This window comes from Lissotriton vulgaris, chromosome 12 (assembly GCF_964263255.1).
Source record: "Lissotriton vulgaris chromosome 12, aLisVul1.2, whole genome shotgun sequence".
NCBI classification, from domain to species: Eukaryota; Metazoa; Chordata; class Amphibia; order Caudata; family Salamandridae; genus Lissotriton; species Lissotriton vulgaris.
In genome coordinates this window covers 597,763,700-597,782,196 of record NC_141700.1, presented here as the reverse complement: position 1 = coordinate 597,782,196, position 18,497 = coordinate 597,763,700, and the positions used below count along the sequence as shown (strand labels likewise).

Below are 18,497 nucleotides of genomic sequence, written 5' to 3'. Positions count from 1 at the left end.
TTCGAGAGGGTGCTAGGCTTTTAAATAAATCTGACTAAATCAGAAGCACTCAACTTCCCTGCAATTCCACTAGGCAGCAGTTGAAATTACTTACCTGGGAGTGAAGCATTCTGCCTTAGTGCTGACCATTTTCCAAACCAAGTACCCATGTCCCTAGATGAAGCCTAAAAAGAATCACCTAATATGAAGCCTACTGTATCTCTCTTGGCTCAGCAACTTCTTTTTTTTTTTTTTTACTTTATTTAGCAGTTTCATGAAAAACAACAGAGCAAGGCACTGAGCTGATTAGGCTTTTAGAAAGACCCAAGTCAGTCTTAAGGTGGACTCATTATACACAACTCCTAAATTGTACTATCAAGTAACCCAACTTTGCATTAAGATATACTGGATCTGAAAGGAATCCGATAAACTTAATTCCCAATCAATCAATCAGGGAATTGTAAGTGCGCTGCTCACCCGTGAGGGTCTCAATCGCTGAGGGGGGTCCACAGATCTGTTTAGCTGAAGGGCAAGATCTTGAGGGTCTTCCTGAAGGTGTTCAGGGAGGGGACGCATCTGATGTCTGCCGGTAGCTCGTTCCAAGTCTTGGCTGAATTGGAGAGAAGAACCTTCCACCTGCTAGGGCTCTGTGGATGTGCGAGGTTTCGGCCAGTGCGAGGTTGGATGATCGGAGGTTTCTTTTGGGTACGTGGAAGTTGATCCTGTCATTGAGGTATTTGGGTCCGTTGTTGTGTAGGCATTTGTAGGCGTGCGTGAGGATTTTGAAAGTGACTCTGTTCTCCACGGGGAGCCAGTGGAGACTTCGTAGGGGTTGACTAATGTGTTCGAGTCGGGGGATGCCGAGAAGAGTCTGGCAGCGGTGTTCTGTATTGTCTGGAGTTTGCCGAGTAATGATTTGTTGATGCTGGCATGGAGTGCATTTCCATTGTCCAGTCTGCTGGTGATGAGTGCGTGGGTGACTGTCTTCCTTGACTCACGGGGGATCCACTTAAAGGTCTTGCAGAGGGTGTTGAAGCAGCTGGAGGTGACGGCATTGACCTGGACCAAGCATTGATTTGAAGTGCTTTATTGGAAATTCATAGCGATTAGTAGTCCACCCAACACACACGTTTTTGGCCTGGACCCATTTGATCAATGGAAGCAAGAGAGTCTATTACTTGATCACAATCGAACTATCCAATCTGGGGTACAGCAAAGTTGTAGACTCCCATTATAGACCAATCACAAAATATGGCACACGCTGGCATAGTACTGTGGAAGATTTTGTGAAGTTACTCGTTTTGGACTGTAATCTAATGGCCTGATATTGTCCATCTACAAGATATTGTCAATAAACCTGAAGTGAAGGAAAAATACACGAGGAAATGGAAACAATTCCTGGGCACACAAATTAGTAAAGAAAATGAAATTGATCTTTGGAAAGATAATATCGGTATTATGAACTTTCAGGATAGGTAAGTATCCTATAAAGTAATGTTCAGATGGTACCTTACACCATGAAAACTCAAACACCTGCATTTGCACACAGATCGTAATTGCTGGAAAAAATATGGTGCTCAGGGAGAAACAATTCCCATTTAGTAGAGATTTCCCAACCTAACTAGTTCTAGGATGAATGCCCTCCTCCTGGATCTGAGACTTCTAAATGTTTGCCTTCATGATGAGGCAAGACAGAGTGACCTTGTGATCCTCAGGGCGTGCTGGATAGCCGCAAAGCTGCCCACAGCAACATCTTGGAGGCAACAAGATTGGTCTTACGTTTTACAATGTCACAGGGGAATAGACAATGGAAAAGCTGATGACATAAATGATGATGGGCTAGGTTTGAAAAAAAGTGTTGAGTGATTTCCTATGTATCTGGAGGCACACACACACACACACACACACACACACACACACACACACACACACACACACACACACACACACACACACACACACACACACACACACACACACACACACACACACACACACACACACACACACACACACACACACACACACACACACACACACACACACACACACACACACACACACACACACACACACACACACACACACACACACACACACACACACACACACACACACACACACACACACACACACACACACACACACACACACACACACACACAGGTAGGTTGACTATTTTGGAATTCTTTGCTTAATATGGAGTGAGAAGTTTATGTTTGCCTGGGGCAGGGGGTGTTATGTCCTTTACAAATACTTGGAAAGTAGTGATAAGCATGCAACGATCTCTCTAGTAGTGTGGGGTGGTTGAGGGATTTACATGATAAGCATACATGATACATCCGACAATGGTAAACTGGGGAGAGGGGGTGTAGAGAGCTGGGCTTTAGTTGCAGTTACACCCCCACATTTTGCCTCCTTTTTAGCTACTAGATGCGTATTTTCGCTCTGACTGCACTGAGGCCTGCTAACCAGGCCTCAGTGCTAGTTCTCCTTCACTAAAACAAGGTAAAGCCTAATTGGGCTACAATTATCTAAGGACTTTAGCACCACTGTAAGTCCCTAATAAATTGTACTCTAGATACCTAGGGCAGGGGTACTAAAGCTAAGGGCTGCAGCATATATTATGTCACCCAAAGGGACCCTCCCAAAAATTCCACACAGACTGCCATTGCAAGCTGCGTGACATGGTGCAAACCATGATTGAAACAAGCATTTGCAATGCAATAGGTCTCGCATTAGGAAAGTTTGAGCTATTGATATTGTAAATGACAAATTCTTTATTTATGTGTTGGTTTTGAAAATTGCGAAATTAATAGCTTTTTCATTTACAATGCCAATAGTTTTAACTTTTGCAAACGTGACACCTATAGCACTTGTAATGCAATATCTGTTGTATTTACATGACTTAGATGTATTAATATTACAAATAACAATGGCTTTTATTTATTTTAATAACTAATACTTAAATAAAAAGGTTCTTGTAGTTTATAATGGCAATAGCTTAAACTTTTGTAAATAACTTTTGGGAAGATTATGTTCAGTGTATTTTATAGTGATGAAAATCCAAGAACAGAAGTGAAATATTAACATCTTTTTGTGACATTTGTAATAAAGCTTGAAACATTGAGAGAACATTTTAGAACCAGCTGTTGAATGGTTGCACAGAGTGATGCTGTGGCCTTCAGTGGCGCCGAGTGATGCTGTGGCCTTCAGTGGCGCCGAGTGATGCTGTGGCCTTCAGTGGCGCAGAGTGATGCTGTGGCCTTCAGTGGCGCCGAGTGATGCTGTGGCCTTCAGTGGCGCCGAGTGATGCTGTGGCCTTCAGTGGCGCCGAGTGATGCTGTGGCCTTCAGTGGGGCCGAGTGATGTTGTGGCCTTCAGTGGCGCAGACTGATGCTGTGGCCTTCAGTGGCGCCGACTGATGCCGTGGCCTTCAGTGGCGCCGAGTGATGCCGTGGCCTTCAGTGGCGCCGAGTGATGCCGTGGCCTTCAGTGGCGCCGAGTGATGCCGTGGCCTTCAGTGGCGCCGAGTGATGCCGTGGCCTTCAGTGGCGCCGAGTGATGCCGTGGCCTTCAGTGGCGCCGAGTGATGCCGTGGCCTTCAGTGGCGCCGAGTGATGCCGTGGCCTTCAGTGGCGCCGAGTGATGCCGTGGCCTTCAGTGGCGCCGAGTGATGCCGTGGCCTTCAGTGGCGCCGAGTGATGCCGTGGCCTTCAGTGGAGCCGTGGCGTTCAGTGGAGCCGCGGCGTTCAGTGGAGCCGTGGCGTTCAGTGGAGCCGTGGCGTTCAGTGGAGCTGTGGCGTTCAGTGGAGCCGTGGCGTTCAGTGGAGCCGTGGCGTTCAGTGGAGCCGTGGCGTTCAGTGGAGCCGTGGCGTTCAGTGGAGCCGTGGCGTTCAGTGGAGCCGTGGCGTTCAGTGGAGCTGTGGTGTTCAGTGGAGCTGTGGCGTTGAGTGGCGCTGTGGCGTTGAGTGGCGCTGTGGCGTTGAGTGGCGCTGTGGCGTTGAGTGTCGCTGTGGCGTTGAGGGGCGCTGTGGCGTTGAGGGGTGCTGTGGCGTTGAGGGGTGCTGTGGTGTTGAGGGGTGCTGTGGTGTTGAGGGGTGCGGTTGCATTCAGTGGTGCCGAGTGATTCTGTGGCTCTGAGTGATGCTGTGGTGTTACATGCTGTTGAATTTCTCGAACTATTAATTAATTAACAAACACTACCTAGACTGAGCAGACGGTATACATGTTCCTGGACAGGCCCTGTCAGAGCAGCTTTAAAATATGGTGCGCTCTGTTTCATGCGCGAGCGCCAGTATGCTCAACGATAGACACAGTGCAGGTTCAACATATTGAAATAGCACCCGACAGTAAACCTCTTGACATCTAATGGCATCCATTGGCAAAAGGTAACAGGCGCTTGGGTAATGTGAACATAATATAGCGACCTAAAACTCAGACAAGTTATGAAAATTGAAAAAGAGAACTAAGCAGTGTAGGCAGTAAATGCGACGGTGTAACTGACATCAAATTTATAACCCCTGCTGTGAACCAGGCCAATTAGACTGTTCGCAAGAGAGAGAAATGAGAGATAGCTCAACTCTGACAAAAAAAAATCCCACTCCATGGCGACTGAGAGCCCGGGGCTATTAACACCTCTCAGTTTACGATTAGAGGCCAAATAGGCGCGGGAGGGGTTGAGATATACCATAAAACCAGGTGGATTTTAAAGTGGGCGCTGTGCTGCAGCATAAAGTTTAATCAACTTTATGCTTCAGCACGGCTTCCGCTTCCGTATTATCAGTACAGATGCCTCCCTTGTTTATAATACGAAAAGATGCGCCTTCATTGTAAGTGGCCTGACAATGCATTTCCATATGCTACACCCGCCACATCAGAAAAGATAAACCCTGCATTAACATCTAATACATCTTTGTTCATGTCCACGATGCCAAAGTTTACATGGCAAAAATAAAATACCTCAAGACATCGATCAATGCTTTTGTAGTGCTTGAATTGTGGACAGAGAGGGGAAAGAGTGTTGAAAGATGAGGCAAGCAGGGGGAGACGAAAAAGGGAGGAAGAGGAAGGCAATTTGAGGGGAATGGCAACTGAGAGGGAGCTTAACACTGAAACAAGGGTGAGAAGCATGGAGAGGGAGATAGAGAGAGCGAAGACAGGGAGCCCAAAAGTGAAGCAAGGGTGAGAAGCACGGACAGGAAGCCCTAAAGTGCAGTAGGGGAGAAAAGCACAGAGTGGGAGCCCTAGAGTGCAATAGCGGAGAGAAGCACTGAGCGGGAGCCCAAGAGTGCAGCAGTGGAGAGAAGCAATGGAGAGGGAGCCTGAGAATGCAGCAGGGGAGAGAAGCACAGAGAAGAAGCATGAGAGTGCAGCAGGAGAGAAAAGCACGGAGCGGGAGCAGAAGAGTGCAGTAGGGGAGAGAAGCACAGAGAGGAAGCCTGAGAGCGCAGCAGGGGAGAGAAGCACGGAGAGGGAGACCGAGAGTGCAGCAGGGGAGAGAAGCACAGAGAGGGAGACAGACAAGCAAGGGAAAAGAAACACAGAGAGGGAGCCCGAAAGTGCTGTTAGGAAAAGAGGCGCGGAGAGGGAGCCCGAGAGTGCTGTTAGGGAGAGAGGGAGCCCAAGAGTGCCGAGTGATAATGTGGTGGTGCTGAGGTAGCGCTGAGTGATGATGCTGAGTGGTGCTGTGGTGGTGCTGAGTGATGCTGTTGTAGTGCTGGGGTGGCGCTGAGTGATGCTGGGGTGGCGCTGAGTGATGCTGGGGTGGCGCTGAGTGATGCTGGGGTGGCGCTGAGTGATGCTGGGGTGGCGCTGAGTGATGCTGGGGTGGTGCTGAGTGATGCTGGGGTGGTGCTGAGTGATGCTGGGGTGGCGCTGAGTGATGCTGGGGTGGCGCTGAGTGATGCTGGGGTGACGCTGAGTGATGCTGTGGTCGTGCTGTGGTGGTGCTGTGGTGGTGCTGAGTAGTGCTGTGGTGGTGCTGAGTGGTGCTGAGGTGGCGCTGAGTGATGCTGTGGTGGCGCCGAGTGGTGCTGAGTGATAATGTGGTGGTGCTGAGTGATAATGTGGTGGTGCTGAGTGATGCTGGGGTGGTGCTGAGTGGTGCTGGGGTGGTGCTGAGTGGTGCTGGGGTGGTGCAGAGTGGTGTTGTGGTAGTGCAGAGTGGTGCTGTGGTGGTGCGGAGTGATGCTGTGGTGGTGCGGAGTGATGCTGCGGTGGTGCTGAGTGATGCTGCGGTGGTGCTGAGTGGTGCTGCGGTGGTGCTGAGTGGTGCTGCGGTGGTGCTGAGTGGTGCTGCGGTGGTGCTGAGGTAGTGCAGAGTGGTGCTGTGGTGGTGCGGAGTGGTGCTGTGGTGGTGCTGAGTGGTGCTGAGTGGTGCTGCAGTGGTGCTGAGTGGTGCTGCAGTGGTGCTGAGTGGTGCTGCAGTGGTGCTGAGTGGTGCTGCGGTGGTGCTGAGTGGTGCTGCGGTGGTGCTGAGTGGTGCTGTGGTAGCGCTGAGTGATAATGTGGTGGTGCTGAGTGATGCTGGGGTGGCGCTGAGTGATGCTGGGGTGGCGCTGAGTGATGCTGGGGTGGCGCTGAGTGATGCTGGGGTGGCGCTGAGTGATGCTGGGGTGGCGCTGAGTGATGCTGGGGTGGCGCTGAGTGATGCTGGGGTGGCGCTGAGTGATGCTGGGGTGGCGCTGAGTGATGCTGTTGTGGCGCTGAGTGATGCTGTGGTGGCGCTGAGTGATGCTGTGGTGGCGCTGAGTGATGCTGTGGTGGTGCTGAGTGATGCTGTGGTGGTGCTGAGTGGTGCTGTGGTGGTGCTGAGTGATGCTGTGGTGGTGCTGAGTGATGCTGTGGTGGTGCTGAGTGGTGTTGGGGTGGCGCTGAGTGATGCTGTTTTGGCGCTGAGTGATGCTGTGGTGGCGCTGAGTGATGCTGTGGTGGCGCTGAGTGATGCTGTGGTGGTGCTGAGTGATGCTGTGGTGGTGCTGAGTGGTGCTGTGGTGGTGCTGAGTGATGCTGTGGTGGTGCTGAGTGATGCTGTGGTGGTGCTGAGTGGTGTTGTGGTGGTCCTGAGTGATAATGTGGTGGTGCTGAGTGATAATGTGGTGGTGCTGAGTGATAATGTGGTGGTGCTGAGTGATAATGTGGTGGTGCTGAGTGATAATGAGGTGGGGCCGAGTGATAATGAGGTGGTGCCGAGTGATAATGTGGTGGTGCTGAGTGATGCTGTGTTGGTGCTGAGTGGTGAGTGGTGTTGTGGCAAAAATCTCTTAAGCGCAGACAAGGGCCCACAGACCGGAAGTTTAAATCAACGGGAAAGACATTTTACACACACAAGAGCGAATGGGAGATTAAGTTGAGGTATGCAGCTGATGTTTTGAAGAAATTGTGCACCTTTCAACATATTTCACGCTGTAGTTAGCATGGTTTATCTCCAGCCAGCACACGCAGAGGAAAATACAATCTTTTAAACGCCAATGCCAGTCACTGACGATGCTAATAAGAGCTAACAAATTGCCCTACAAATGTACCCTATTTCTAAATAAAGAATTCCTTGAGCAAGCAGGATACCAAAGCAACGCAGCATGTTCAGGGACCTCTCTGCAAATAGGGAAATGCTGCGTTCATGTGGAAGGGAGCATCAAAGGGCTATAATTAATCAAATAAAACCCCACTGCTTCAGGGGCTTTGTGTGCTCGGATGGTGGGTGGAGGGCTTATAATGAAGCAGAAGTGGTATCAAAACAGCCAGTGATAAGCCAAAATCATAAACATACTGGCATCATGGTGCAAGGCACTCACACGGGAGAAACAAAGGCAAGCTTTCTCCGACCGTGTTTGTCAATCCAGAATTCCCTGAGAATGTAGCAGGAGTCATTATTCAAAATAGAGCAGGATACAAGCGATGCAGAATGCAGCGACCTCTCGGCAAACAGAAAAATGCTGTGTTTGTGTGGAAGGGCACATTGACGGGCTAAAATATACAAGTAAAATAAGCATTAAAGCATTAACCTCTATCATTGCTCACTGGAGTACCGTGCAGAAGACATATCCAAGGCAAGCCAATTTAAGCGTCTGGAATGAATTAAAATAATACACGGAAATAATTCACGAAAGAGAGGAGGAGGCGGGGAAGAGAGATTAAGAAGAGGTTGCTTTCGCTAGGGAGGAAGAGGTGTGAGGTAGCTGCGAGTTATCTCTAAATCTGTGGGAAAGAAATGCGTGCCTAGAGGGAGAGCAGTGGAGGAGGGGTGGCAGCTGCTCGTGCACTGCAAACGTGGGGCGGAATATTGCCCCACACACAACAAGCAGGATTAGGTGAAGCAAGACGGGGAAAGACAAAACAAATCGGGTGGGGGGGAGGCGAAGTAACACCCAGTTTTGAATTATTACTATGACGGAATTGCTTGTTATTTTCTGTAAATTGGGTTTTAGGAGGTATGCACTGCGGGCTAGAACGTGACTTACAGAAAACACCAACAAGCAATTCCGCCATAGTATTGAAGGGCCCCTGCACAGCGATATGAAATTCACATTAAGTGCTATAATACCTTCAAGGCAGCTGGCAGTAAAATAGTGCGTCCGCAAAATGAAGTTAACACCCAGGGGGAGCTTTAGTTCAAATAAAGTGTCCAATTGTTTGTGAAAAAATGCTTGTTTTGTTTGTAACTAAGCACATTTGCTCAAGTTACTTATTCTCAGGACAACGGATTGGTTAACACAGGTCGATCCTCATCGCAAAATCACATCCAAAATGCTGCGCTGGTGGTGTTAAGGATGAAACAGTCTATGCATATTGACAGCAATACTGAACAGTTGAAATACCCGTGTGGGCTCAGCTCTGCCGCATTCACAGTATGAAAATGGCTCACAGGCACATACCGCCTAGTGCGCATTCTTGAAAAATACGGCAGCAATATAAGAGCCCTTCATGAGCTGCCTGGTACGGGTCACAGAGTGCAACAAGCACCTGAGCTTGTATACAGAATTTCGAACTCTTTAAATAACAATGTAATAAGATGCACACTTCGACAACAGTATTGTAACCGCCTACAGTCACAGATGACTCAGTTAAATTAACAACACTCTTAGCTTTTGTATACTGAAAAGATGTTTTGTGTGTGATGGGTGAGGGGGTGGCTTGGAATGGGTGTTGAGTAGTTCCTCCTAGCCGCACTAAAGTTACTCTACGCCATGTTATAACAAAGAAGGGTAGAGGCAACGTAGACAGGGCTTTAGGGCTGGGTGGTGGGAGTGGGGGGAGAAACAGAAATGAGAGCGACTTAGCGAGATCAAGCAGCGACGGGTTGGGTGAGGGATTGAGATTATGCCGGACGCCTGAGTTAAAGTGAAAGCGAGTCCCCGTGTTAAAGTAAAAGCGGGTCCCTGTGTTAAAGTAAAAGTGGGCGCCCATGAGATTGAACGCAGGGCCCGTGTTATTGGAAGCAGGCGCCCGTGTTAAGGAGAAAGCGAAAAAAAGCACTTGTGAGGAAGGAGGGGGTGTTCTGCTGGAGACGGCTGTAGAGAAGACGGAAGGAGAAGGCTGCTGGAGGTGCCGTGAGTACAGGTACCTGAAGGGGAAAGAGAACTTGAAAGAGGGCTGTAGAGAAGACGCAGGGAGAAGGCTGCTGGAGGTGCCGTGAGTACGGGTGCCTGAAGGGGAAAGAGAACACGAAAAACAAGTTCCTGGCATTGCTGTGGGGGGACGGGCCGGGAGCGCATTGGGGCGGGAGCAGCAGCCTTTGATGTGCGAGCGAGTGGGAGGGAACACCATATGGGGTGTGATTGAGAAGTGAGGCCAAGCGCGCGCTGGGGAAGCGTCGCGCTTGAGTACCTCACATGCATTGGGGACAATCCTCGCTGGTTTCAAGAGTTGTTTTGCCTTCTATACTTTCGCAGAATAACGCATGCCCGTTGGTTCAGCGAGACCTAAAAAGGAGGAGTAATCTCTGCACCAACTTGATGTACTGTCAATTACATTCTGCAACATATATTTATTTTTCTAAGAGGTGGGTGAAAACTATTGATTTCTTCAATGTTCTAATTACATTGCATATCCAACCATAGTTCTTTTTCACCAAATTGAGCAAGGGTTTGCACTTCATTACACCCTATGACTGTTAAGGGGACCTTATCCTCATACATTGTGTCCTGAGCACCCACCATTCCTGAATTCTGAAGCTAGATTTAAAACCCAAATTGTTCATTTCTCCAAATAACCTACTTCAAACTCAGACCTATGAACTGGTATCGTCTTGGCCTTGATATCTAGCTAAGCATATAAAAAAACACAATTACAAGCCAAAAACGCAAAATTGTGCAGTATCGTTTTTTTTTTTAAAGGGACATTTTGAAATAAAAGGTGATTCAGTTCATGCAAAAGGTTAAAGCATATATCACTTACAATTAAATCTCATCTTTAGAAACCAGTGTTTTTGAACGGAGGAAACAGGTTGATATAAAAAACTAGGACATCATTTAGAGTTGGATGGATGGGTTGTTCCATCACAAATGTGACGGATATCAAGTCCTCCTTACTACACAAGTGCATTGTACGCTGTGGCACTTTTGTTAATGGATGCAGTGCCTGACCACCAAACTCTAAATCAGGCCCTAAATATTCAAAAAAGAAAAATGAAAGTTTTGAAACAAAACTTTAAACTCCCAATTTTCTGCAGTGTATTAAAAATAATCTGCATAACTGAGGATTATGTGAACTACATACAATTTTAAAGAGCAATGAGAGAAAGCCGATTGCTAAATCTCGGACACAAACCTCTTTGGCTTGGAGACTGCATTATATTGTGAACCACCTGCTGCAGACACATCAGCTTCTGCTGTGGAGAAGTGCATTTATTCAGGTGACCCAATTCTCGCTTCGCTCGAGGTATGTTAACACTGTCAAAAGATGAACACATAACAAGGTATATTAATTCTCAGAAGAAATAAATGTTTCTTTACCTATTTCATTGCATCAATATGAAGTTGGCGTTTGAGCAGAAACCGTCATCTAAAAAATGAAAACAACAAACATTGAGTTTCAACTTTTTAACTGAACAAATGTGATCCCAGAGAAAACTCAGTAAGTAAACGTTAATTTAATGAGAAACATTTTCTTTACAAATACACATGGTTGATCTACAGTTAAATCAGCTTGTGTCTGGATCAAGGCTCACTGATCAGACTAGAAGGGGTTTCTTCAGGCCCTGACCACTCACAACTTCCAAGTGTTCCTCACAGACCATTCATGTGCTACAGCAGATAACAAACCAGTGAAAGGTAGAGATGGCAAACGTCCATGTTCTTCCTCTGTTTTATGGTCTCTGAACCTGCATTCTTCTTTTCAATGATTAGAACATCCTCACATAAATAAATGAGCTCATGTGCATCTCTCTTTCAGAAATTCCATAATTTATTTCAAAACATAAGAAGCCAAGAACAATGTTTTGGGACACAAAACACAATTTGCATTTCTTTTAACAGGTTTTAAGCTCTTATTAATTTATAACTATCTGGCTAAGTAGATGATTTTAATGGCAATAAATTCAACATAAATTAGGAGTTTAAGAACTCTTTATAAAATATAACTTGTAAATAAGCTGGAATTAAGATTTCCAACTCACTTTGAACTGAAATTAGCTTTAAAAAATAAAGAAGCAACAACAACATTTTCTACAACGTTAATAAGGGGACCTTGACTGCTCAAAAAAGATTGCATCTAGACGTTAAGGGAAGTACTTATATGTAGAATAGGAAAAGTAATACATTGGCACCCAATCACAGGAGAACAGGTGCAAAATGTAGTTTTGCAAAAGATCAGCAATGTAAATCACATTACTGCAGAGGAGGCATTACACACATAATAAAGAGGCTAATATAATGACGAACTCCTCACACCAATGTCTGAAAGACTGCAGGAAGAGGAAGGGACCCACATGCTCCGGTGGTGTCAAGGTTCATGAGTACTGGTCTGATGTCCTGGAATAAACAAATTAAATGTTTATTTAAAATATATACATCATCTGTGCCTCATTTTTGGTTATATCAGGCAGCTTGACTAACATTTACACAAAATGACACGTATCATGAGTTTGGAGTAAAGATTGATGGGAAATTAGTTGTTTGTGAATTGTAAGAAAAGCAACACGGGGAAACCAGTTCTGGTGGCCCCTTTTCATCGAACCACTTTTTATAATTTTTCACCACAATGACTTTCACCACACTGAAAAACTCAGTGAAAGGCCTTTGTGGTGAAATAATGGATGCTGACAGCTGGACCAAAACACTAAACTACATTAACGAAAAATTAGACAATCATGACAAAGAAGTACATGAACGGAAATTAAGAAAGTTCAGAAGAGATACCATTGACTACAAACTGGACGAAGTCTATACATGGGTTAAGCCTATGCCCAAAAACGCACATACACAAAACCTGGTGCATCATCATCCGAAGAAAGTGTGGTGATGGATCAAGTTATCTACATCTCGTTCATGTTTACAATTGGCAACAAGCTCTGCAGGAACATTAGCAGAGACAGAGATAAATGTAACATCGAAGGACTCTTTTTTAGAAGCAGGACAGACATCAAATCATCCACCGAAAGACAAAAGATCCTCAAAAACCAACCAACCAGGAGGGAACAAAAGAAAAAAACCTGGAGAACCCTCAGAGGAATCCAAAGAGAACTTAGTAATGAAGATCTCGGAAAAGATACTCAATACATTGGATTTATCAGTACTTAACAGAGGTATGTCATTTGTACCAACAAATGCAACCACCACCATGGAAACAGAAATATCAGTTTCCACGTTTATGCGTAAATTGAGATTACGTTGGTTCTTTCCTCATATGGCGTAACCAACAAGTAACCAGCCACAAGTTCAAACCGAAAAGTACTTTAATGACCCCTGTATCTCACAAAACATTAGATACAATGGAAGTAATAAAATAAAAGAAAGCTTTTGAACGTCTGCAATCTTCAGGGAATAAACACCAGAATCTTACGGGGAAGGAACTTAGAGTACTCAAGAAATTAGCAGATGACGAGAGTATCATCTTTCAACCAGCTGATAAAGATACCAACACGGTAGTGGTGCTACCTAAAACCCAACCGCCCTCCACGCCCTGTACCAGTTACCGCCCTATATTGCGAGACAAAGATCTTTGCCTTGGTATTAGCAAACAGATTAAAACGGATGTTGCCAACGTCGGTGCATCCTGATCAATGTAGCTTTATGCCCTCTCAGAACACCAGACACTGCATCCGTTGACTTCATGCGACCCTAGCTCACCGTCATCCTCTGCCTCCAACTCTAGACTTTCTCCTAATTGACTTTGAACGGGCGTTCAATACGGTGGACTGGGACTACCAACAGGAGGTACTCATCCTTGTGGGTTTCTGCCAGCGCTTCCGCAGCATGGTCCGTGTTCTTTACTCCCACCCTACATCCTGAGTACGTATTAATGGCATTCTTTCGGATCCCTTTCCTATAAATCAGGCACTAGGCAGGGGGCCCCCTATCCTCCCTTCTTTTTGCTTTAGCCATGGATCCTTGGCCCAACTTATCTGGACGTATTTGCAATACCAGGGCTGGGCATGGGCGACCTCGGACCTGGGGATCTGGGTTCCAGTCTCTGTAACGACGCCAAAACATCCTGTGATTCTGGGCAAATCTCCCCGTGCCTAAAATCAATGTGTGTCCTCATGTAAGGTAACTGGTGCTATGTAAAGCGCTCTGATACCCGATTTGGTTCGGGTCTAGTTCGCGCTATATAAAACTCTGCAAAAAAAAAAGCCGGAGCCTTGGTCGCGATGAACAGCAATTACAATGATCAAAAATTACAGGAACACGTCTTGGATCAGTAAACGTACATCCCACTTGACCTGAATCCCACCGAACCATTCAAGAATACCCTGAACAACATCTTGGAAAAAGCACTAGAGTTGGGTTGGATCGATGACAACATTAAAATATGTTATCATCAGAATACCTGCAAAGAATATATATCGACGAAAACCCTCCAACTGGATGAAAGGAAGGAATCCCAGGCAGAGAAATACAGGTGGGGTTCTTTATTTGAAATCCTTGCAGCCGGGCATAATGCATTTCGGATTACACTCCTTCCTCAGACGCCCATAGCTGCTGTACCTCATGTCCGTTGTGCACAGATTGAGTGTTCACAATCTTTGTAGAGTTCACTAATGACTCCGCCCCCGCTCATGTGATCATCCGCTGTGTTGGAGTCAATATGGAACTTCAACTCCCAGAATGCTGTGTGCCTGGTATAGCGTGATGGGGGAAACAAAAGTTAAATCTTGTGTTTGCGGGCGTTAGTGGAGCTGGGCACATATGGTGAAGTAAATGCTTTGGCATTATAACCCCTCGAGTCCCCGCACATAGCTTCAACCTGTCGGACGCTGGTTAGGCTGGAACATGGAATGGCGACAATGCACCACCGCCTCCGTGCAGTCACGGTCCGCTTTGCTGCAGTGTTCCTCGCGTTGCAGCACTCCGAAGGTGGGATGCCTGAAGTCAATACCTTGACAAAGACGTAGACTGCTTGCGAAGAACACCAGTGAAGCAGGCAACCTCTTGATGAAGCGGAATTCCTTAACGTGTCTCTGGCTGACACAGAAATATCGACGAAAACCCTCCAACTGGATGAAAGGAAGGAATCCCAGGCCGAGAAATACAGGTGGGGTTCTTTATTTGAAATCCTTGCAGCCGGGCATAATGCATTTCGGATTAAACTCCTTCCTCAGACGCCCATAGCTCCTGTACCTCATGTCCGTTGTGCACAGATTGAGTACACATTGAGATATATATATATGCTCCAAGTTACCCACAGGTAAGGAATGCACTCATCCAGCAGCCCTTAATTCAGCAGGTAAAGGACTTCACTGCATCCCAGTCTGCAGCTTCTCATGTCTCGATTGAAAGCCTGACGCGTTTCTGAGCCTACGCTCGTCTTCAAAGGCTCGACTTGAGTTGACGCTTTGACACTCCCACTCGCACTGCTTTGTGGGACTTATAGTCCGTGTCTCTTCCCTGTATGGGTGCGTGTTCTGCCATTTCACAGCCCTGGATGGGCCCCTGGATGCAGATGTCCATTGATCCCTCGGCTGCTGCTTCACAGTAGGCTTGGCGACTTCCGGCTCATGACCCCCTGTGGTTTTTGAGCGGGGGGGTGCATACCTTCGCGGCTGGGCTGCCGCGTGTAAATGAAAGCTCCAAGTTACCCACAGGTAAGGAATGCACTCATCCAGCAGCCCTTAATTCAGCAGGTAAAGGACATCACTGCATCCCAGTCTGCAGCTTCTCATGTCTCGATTGAAAGCCTGACGCGTTTCTGAGCCTACGCTCGTCTTCAGAGGCTCGACTTGAGTTGACGCTTTGACACTCCCACTCGCACTGCTTTGTGGGACTTATAGTCCGTGTCTCTTCCCTGTATGGGTGCGTTTTCTGCCATTTCACAGCCCTGGATGGGCCCCGGGATGCAGATGTCCATTGATCCCTCGGCTGCTGCTTCACAGTAGGCTCGGCGACTTCCGGCTCATGACCCCCTGTGGTTTTTGAGCGGGGGGTGCATACCTTCGCGGCTGGGCTGCCGCGTGTAAATGAAAGCTCCAAGTTACCCACAGGTAAGGAATGCACTCATCCAGCAGCCCTTAATTCAGCAGGTAAAGGACATCACTGCATCCCAGTCTGCAGCTTCTCATGTCTCGATTGAAAGCCTGACGCGTTTCTGAGCCTACGCTCGTCTTCAGAGGCTCGACTTGAGTTGACGCTTTGACACTCCCACTCGCACTGCTTTGTAGGACTTATAGTCCGTGTCTCTTCCCTGTATGGGTGCGTGTTCTGCCATTTCACAGCCCTGGATGGGCCCCGGGATGCAGATGTCCATTGATCCCTCGGCTGCTGCTTCACAGTAGGCTCGGCGACTTCCGGCTCATGACCCCCTTGGTTTTTGAGCGGGGGGTGCATACCTTCGCGGCTGGAATGCCGCGTGTAAATGAAAGCTCCAAGTTACCCACAGGTAAGGAATGCACTCATCCAGCAGCCCTTAATTCAGCAGGTAAAGGACATCACTGCATCCCAGTCTGCAGCTTCTCATGTCTCGATTGAAAGCCTGACGCGTTTCTGAGCCTACGCTCGTCTTCAGAGGCTCGACTTGAGTTGACGCTTTGACACTCCCACTCGCACTGCTTTGTGGGACTTATAGTCCGTGTCTCTTCCCTGTATGGGTGCGTGTTCTGCCATTTCACAGCCCTGGATGGGCCCCGGGATGCAGATGTCCATTGAGCCCAGCCGCAAAGGTATGCACCCCCCCCGCTCAAATACCACAGGGGGTCATGGGCCGGAAGTCGCCGAGCCTACTGTGAAGCAGCAGCCGAGGGATCAATGGTCAAAAAATATATTATATATATATATATATATTCATTCCAACAAAAGTACCTTCTGCTTAAGGACGCCACTCCACGAAAAATAAGTTCACAGAACCCTTTATTTTGTGAAACCAGCTCAGCTTTCCAATTGTTCATTACCTTCCCTGACGCGTTTCAAAGCAACATGCTTCTTTTTCAAAGGGAAAAACACAATCTGTCAGCCACAGATCTGCACAGCACATTCTCCAGCCTTCAATCCGTTTTTTTCATCAATTAACCTCCCCAGAGGCCTCACTTTAGCAGGTGTGTAAATTTGTGTGCATTCTGGGGCTGGAAGTCTTTGTGCTGTGCCCAATTCTTCCCCACCAGTGGGGTCTGTGTATTTGCTTGTGTCATATGGTTATTACGTTTCCATAGATTGTGTTAAGTTAGCATGTGCTTATTAAATGTTTAAACGCCATATTTTCTTTCTGCTTCGCTTTGCACACGACACCTAATTGTTATTTCAGCTTTTAACCTAGACGAAAGATGTGATTTATTTAAGAATAATATATTATTGTACTGGTATCAGTCGCGCCTGGAACACTTGGTACAACTGTCTGCACACTGAGAACTGCACACTCTAACACAAGGTTACTGTAGGCCTGATCCTCGCACTACGTTAGTCATAACACAAATAATGTTTGTGCCAACTTTGGGCTTTACGTGAGTTCAAGATACAGTTACAGGGAATGAGAAAACACACTTGATGCTGGACATGCTGAGAGCTGGTAGCTGTTGATGTGATCTCCTCCTACTGAGAATTTGAGGTATGGGTTCGCCCAGCTAAAGCCCAGATGAGACCTTCTTAGATATAATATAATATGCTAATTAGGGTGCGCGAAATATAGGTGATACAGAATTCTATAGATTTTTGCATCATAATATGTTATCACAATTTGCTTACTATGGATTAGTGACTATGCTGCTGACTCTGACTTTTATAATATGTATGTTGATATTATACAAGATACTGCGTTTGAGAATGTTGCATTGAAAAAATAAACATTTCAAACTTGCACGTGTTCTCATTGCCTCCCAGTTTCGGTTTGGAATGATAATATAACGAAAGAGTGTTCATGTGTTCCACGATACCTGAGGTATTCTAAGTTCATGTTCTGGATTGTCTAAGACATCGGGGAGTATTCACTTCCGATGAGATACTGTAGCTAGCCTGGTAAGGGGATTTCTGAAACATAGGTGAGTTGTGGGTCACCCTGACTCACCCAGGTTCTAGGTCTCTGTGCACAGTTCTGTGAGAGAACGGAAACCCTGCGACATGGCGCCCATACGTTGGTTGGCCTTATAACATGACACTCGAGTAGTATATCATTCAAACCTTAACGCCTACATTCCCGTTTCCGGAAAACGGCAGTGTCGGAGAAGCCTACCTATTTTTGAAATAGGTCTTTTTCAAGCTTGAATCTATCTAAAACGGTTTCTTTGAATTACTACCCAGTTGTGCTACAAAGTATAATTTGTTTTTTCTAGTTCCTGTGCTAACATGGCTCAAGCCGTGGACATCCCGCAGCATAGTCGCATTGCGGTGCGTGACCATTTGCGGTTATATGATGTTCCTGTGGAAGGCTTGGCTGTGGTTCTGGTGGTGAGCGCGGAACATGCTTACCCGTACGAACTGTTTTATTCGTGGGTGACATTTCCAGAGGTGGACGCAAATACTGGTGTGTTCCACACATACACTGCTTCGGTTGTACCGGCGGCGTACGCTCCGTACAGAGCACTGGAGGTACCTATTGACGCTTGGCAGCATGGAGTTTGGTTTGGTGGCGCCCTACCGCACGCTTTGACCGCTCCGAGGTTAGGTCCTTTGTCCATTCCGGGCACTAATTGGCCTGCTTTGGGTGGATTTACTCCTCACCCTCGACGTAACGCTTGTAACGTAGCTGAACTGCGGCAACTTCATGAAGTCGCGGTGGGAGTGATTAGAGCGCTTGTTCATTACATTGGCCGTAATGTTCAGGACGCGGCCCCTAGAGGTGCACAGCTTCGAGCAGAACATGCTGGTCTGAAAATCAACCCGGTCATGGTTAATTCCGTGATGGGCAAAAAGCCCCTAGAAAAGGACGATTTTCCG

At 47.0% G+C, this 18,497-nt stretch overlaps 1 protein-coding gene across 3 annotated transcripts in view; it reads right to left on the bottom strand.

Annotated features, from left to right (window-relative positions):
* Nucleotides 1–18,497, bottom strand: part of ANKRD27 (ankyrin repeat domain 27) — a 719,886-nt gene that overhangs the window by 495,057 nt on the left and 206,332 nt on the right. For all 3 annotated transcript variants that reach the window (XM_086945455.1, XM_086945456.1, XM_086945457.1), the window contains one exon: nt 10,750–10,871. In XM_086945455.1, the coding sequence (XP_086801581.1) occupies nt 10,750–10,871 (122 nt within the window). The remainder of the gene's footprint in view (nt 1–10,749; nt 10,872–18,497) is intronic.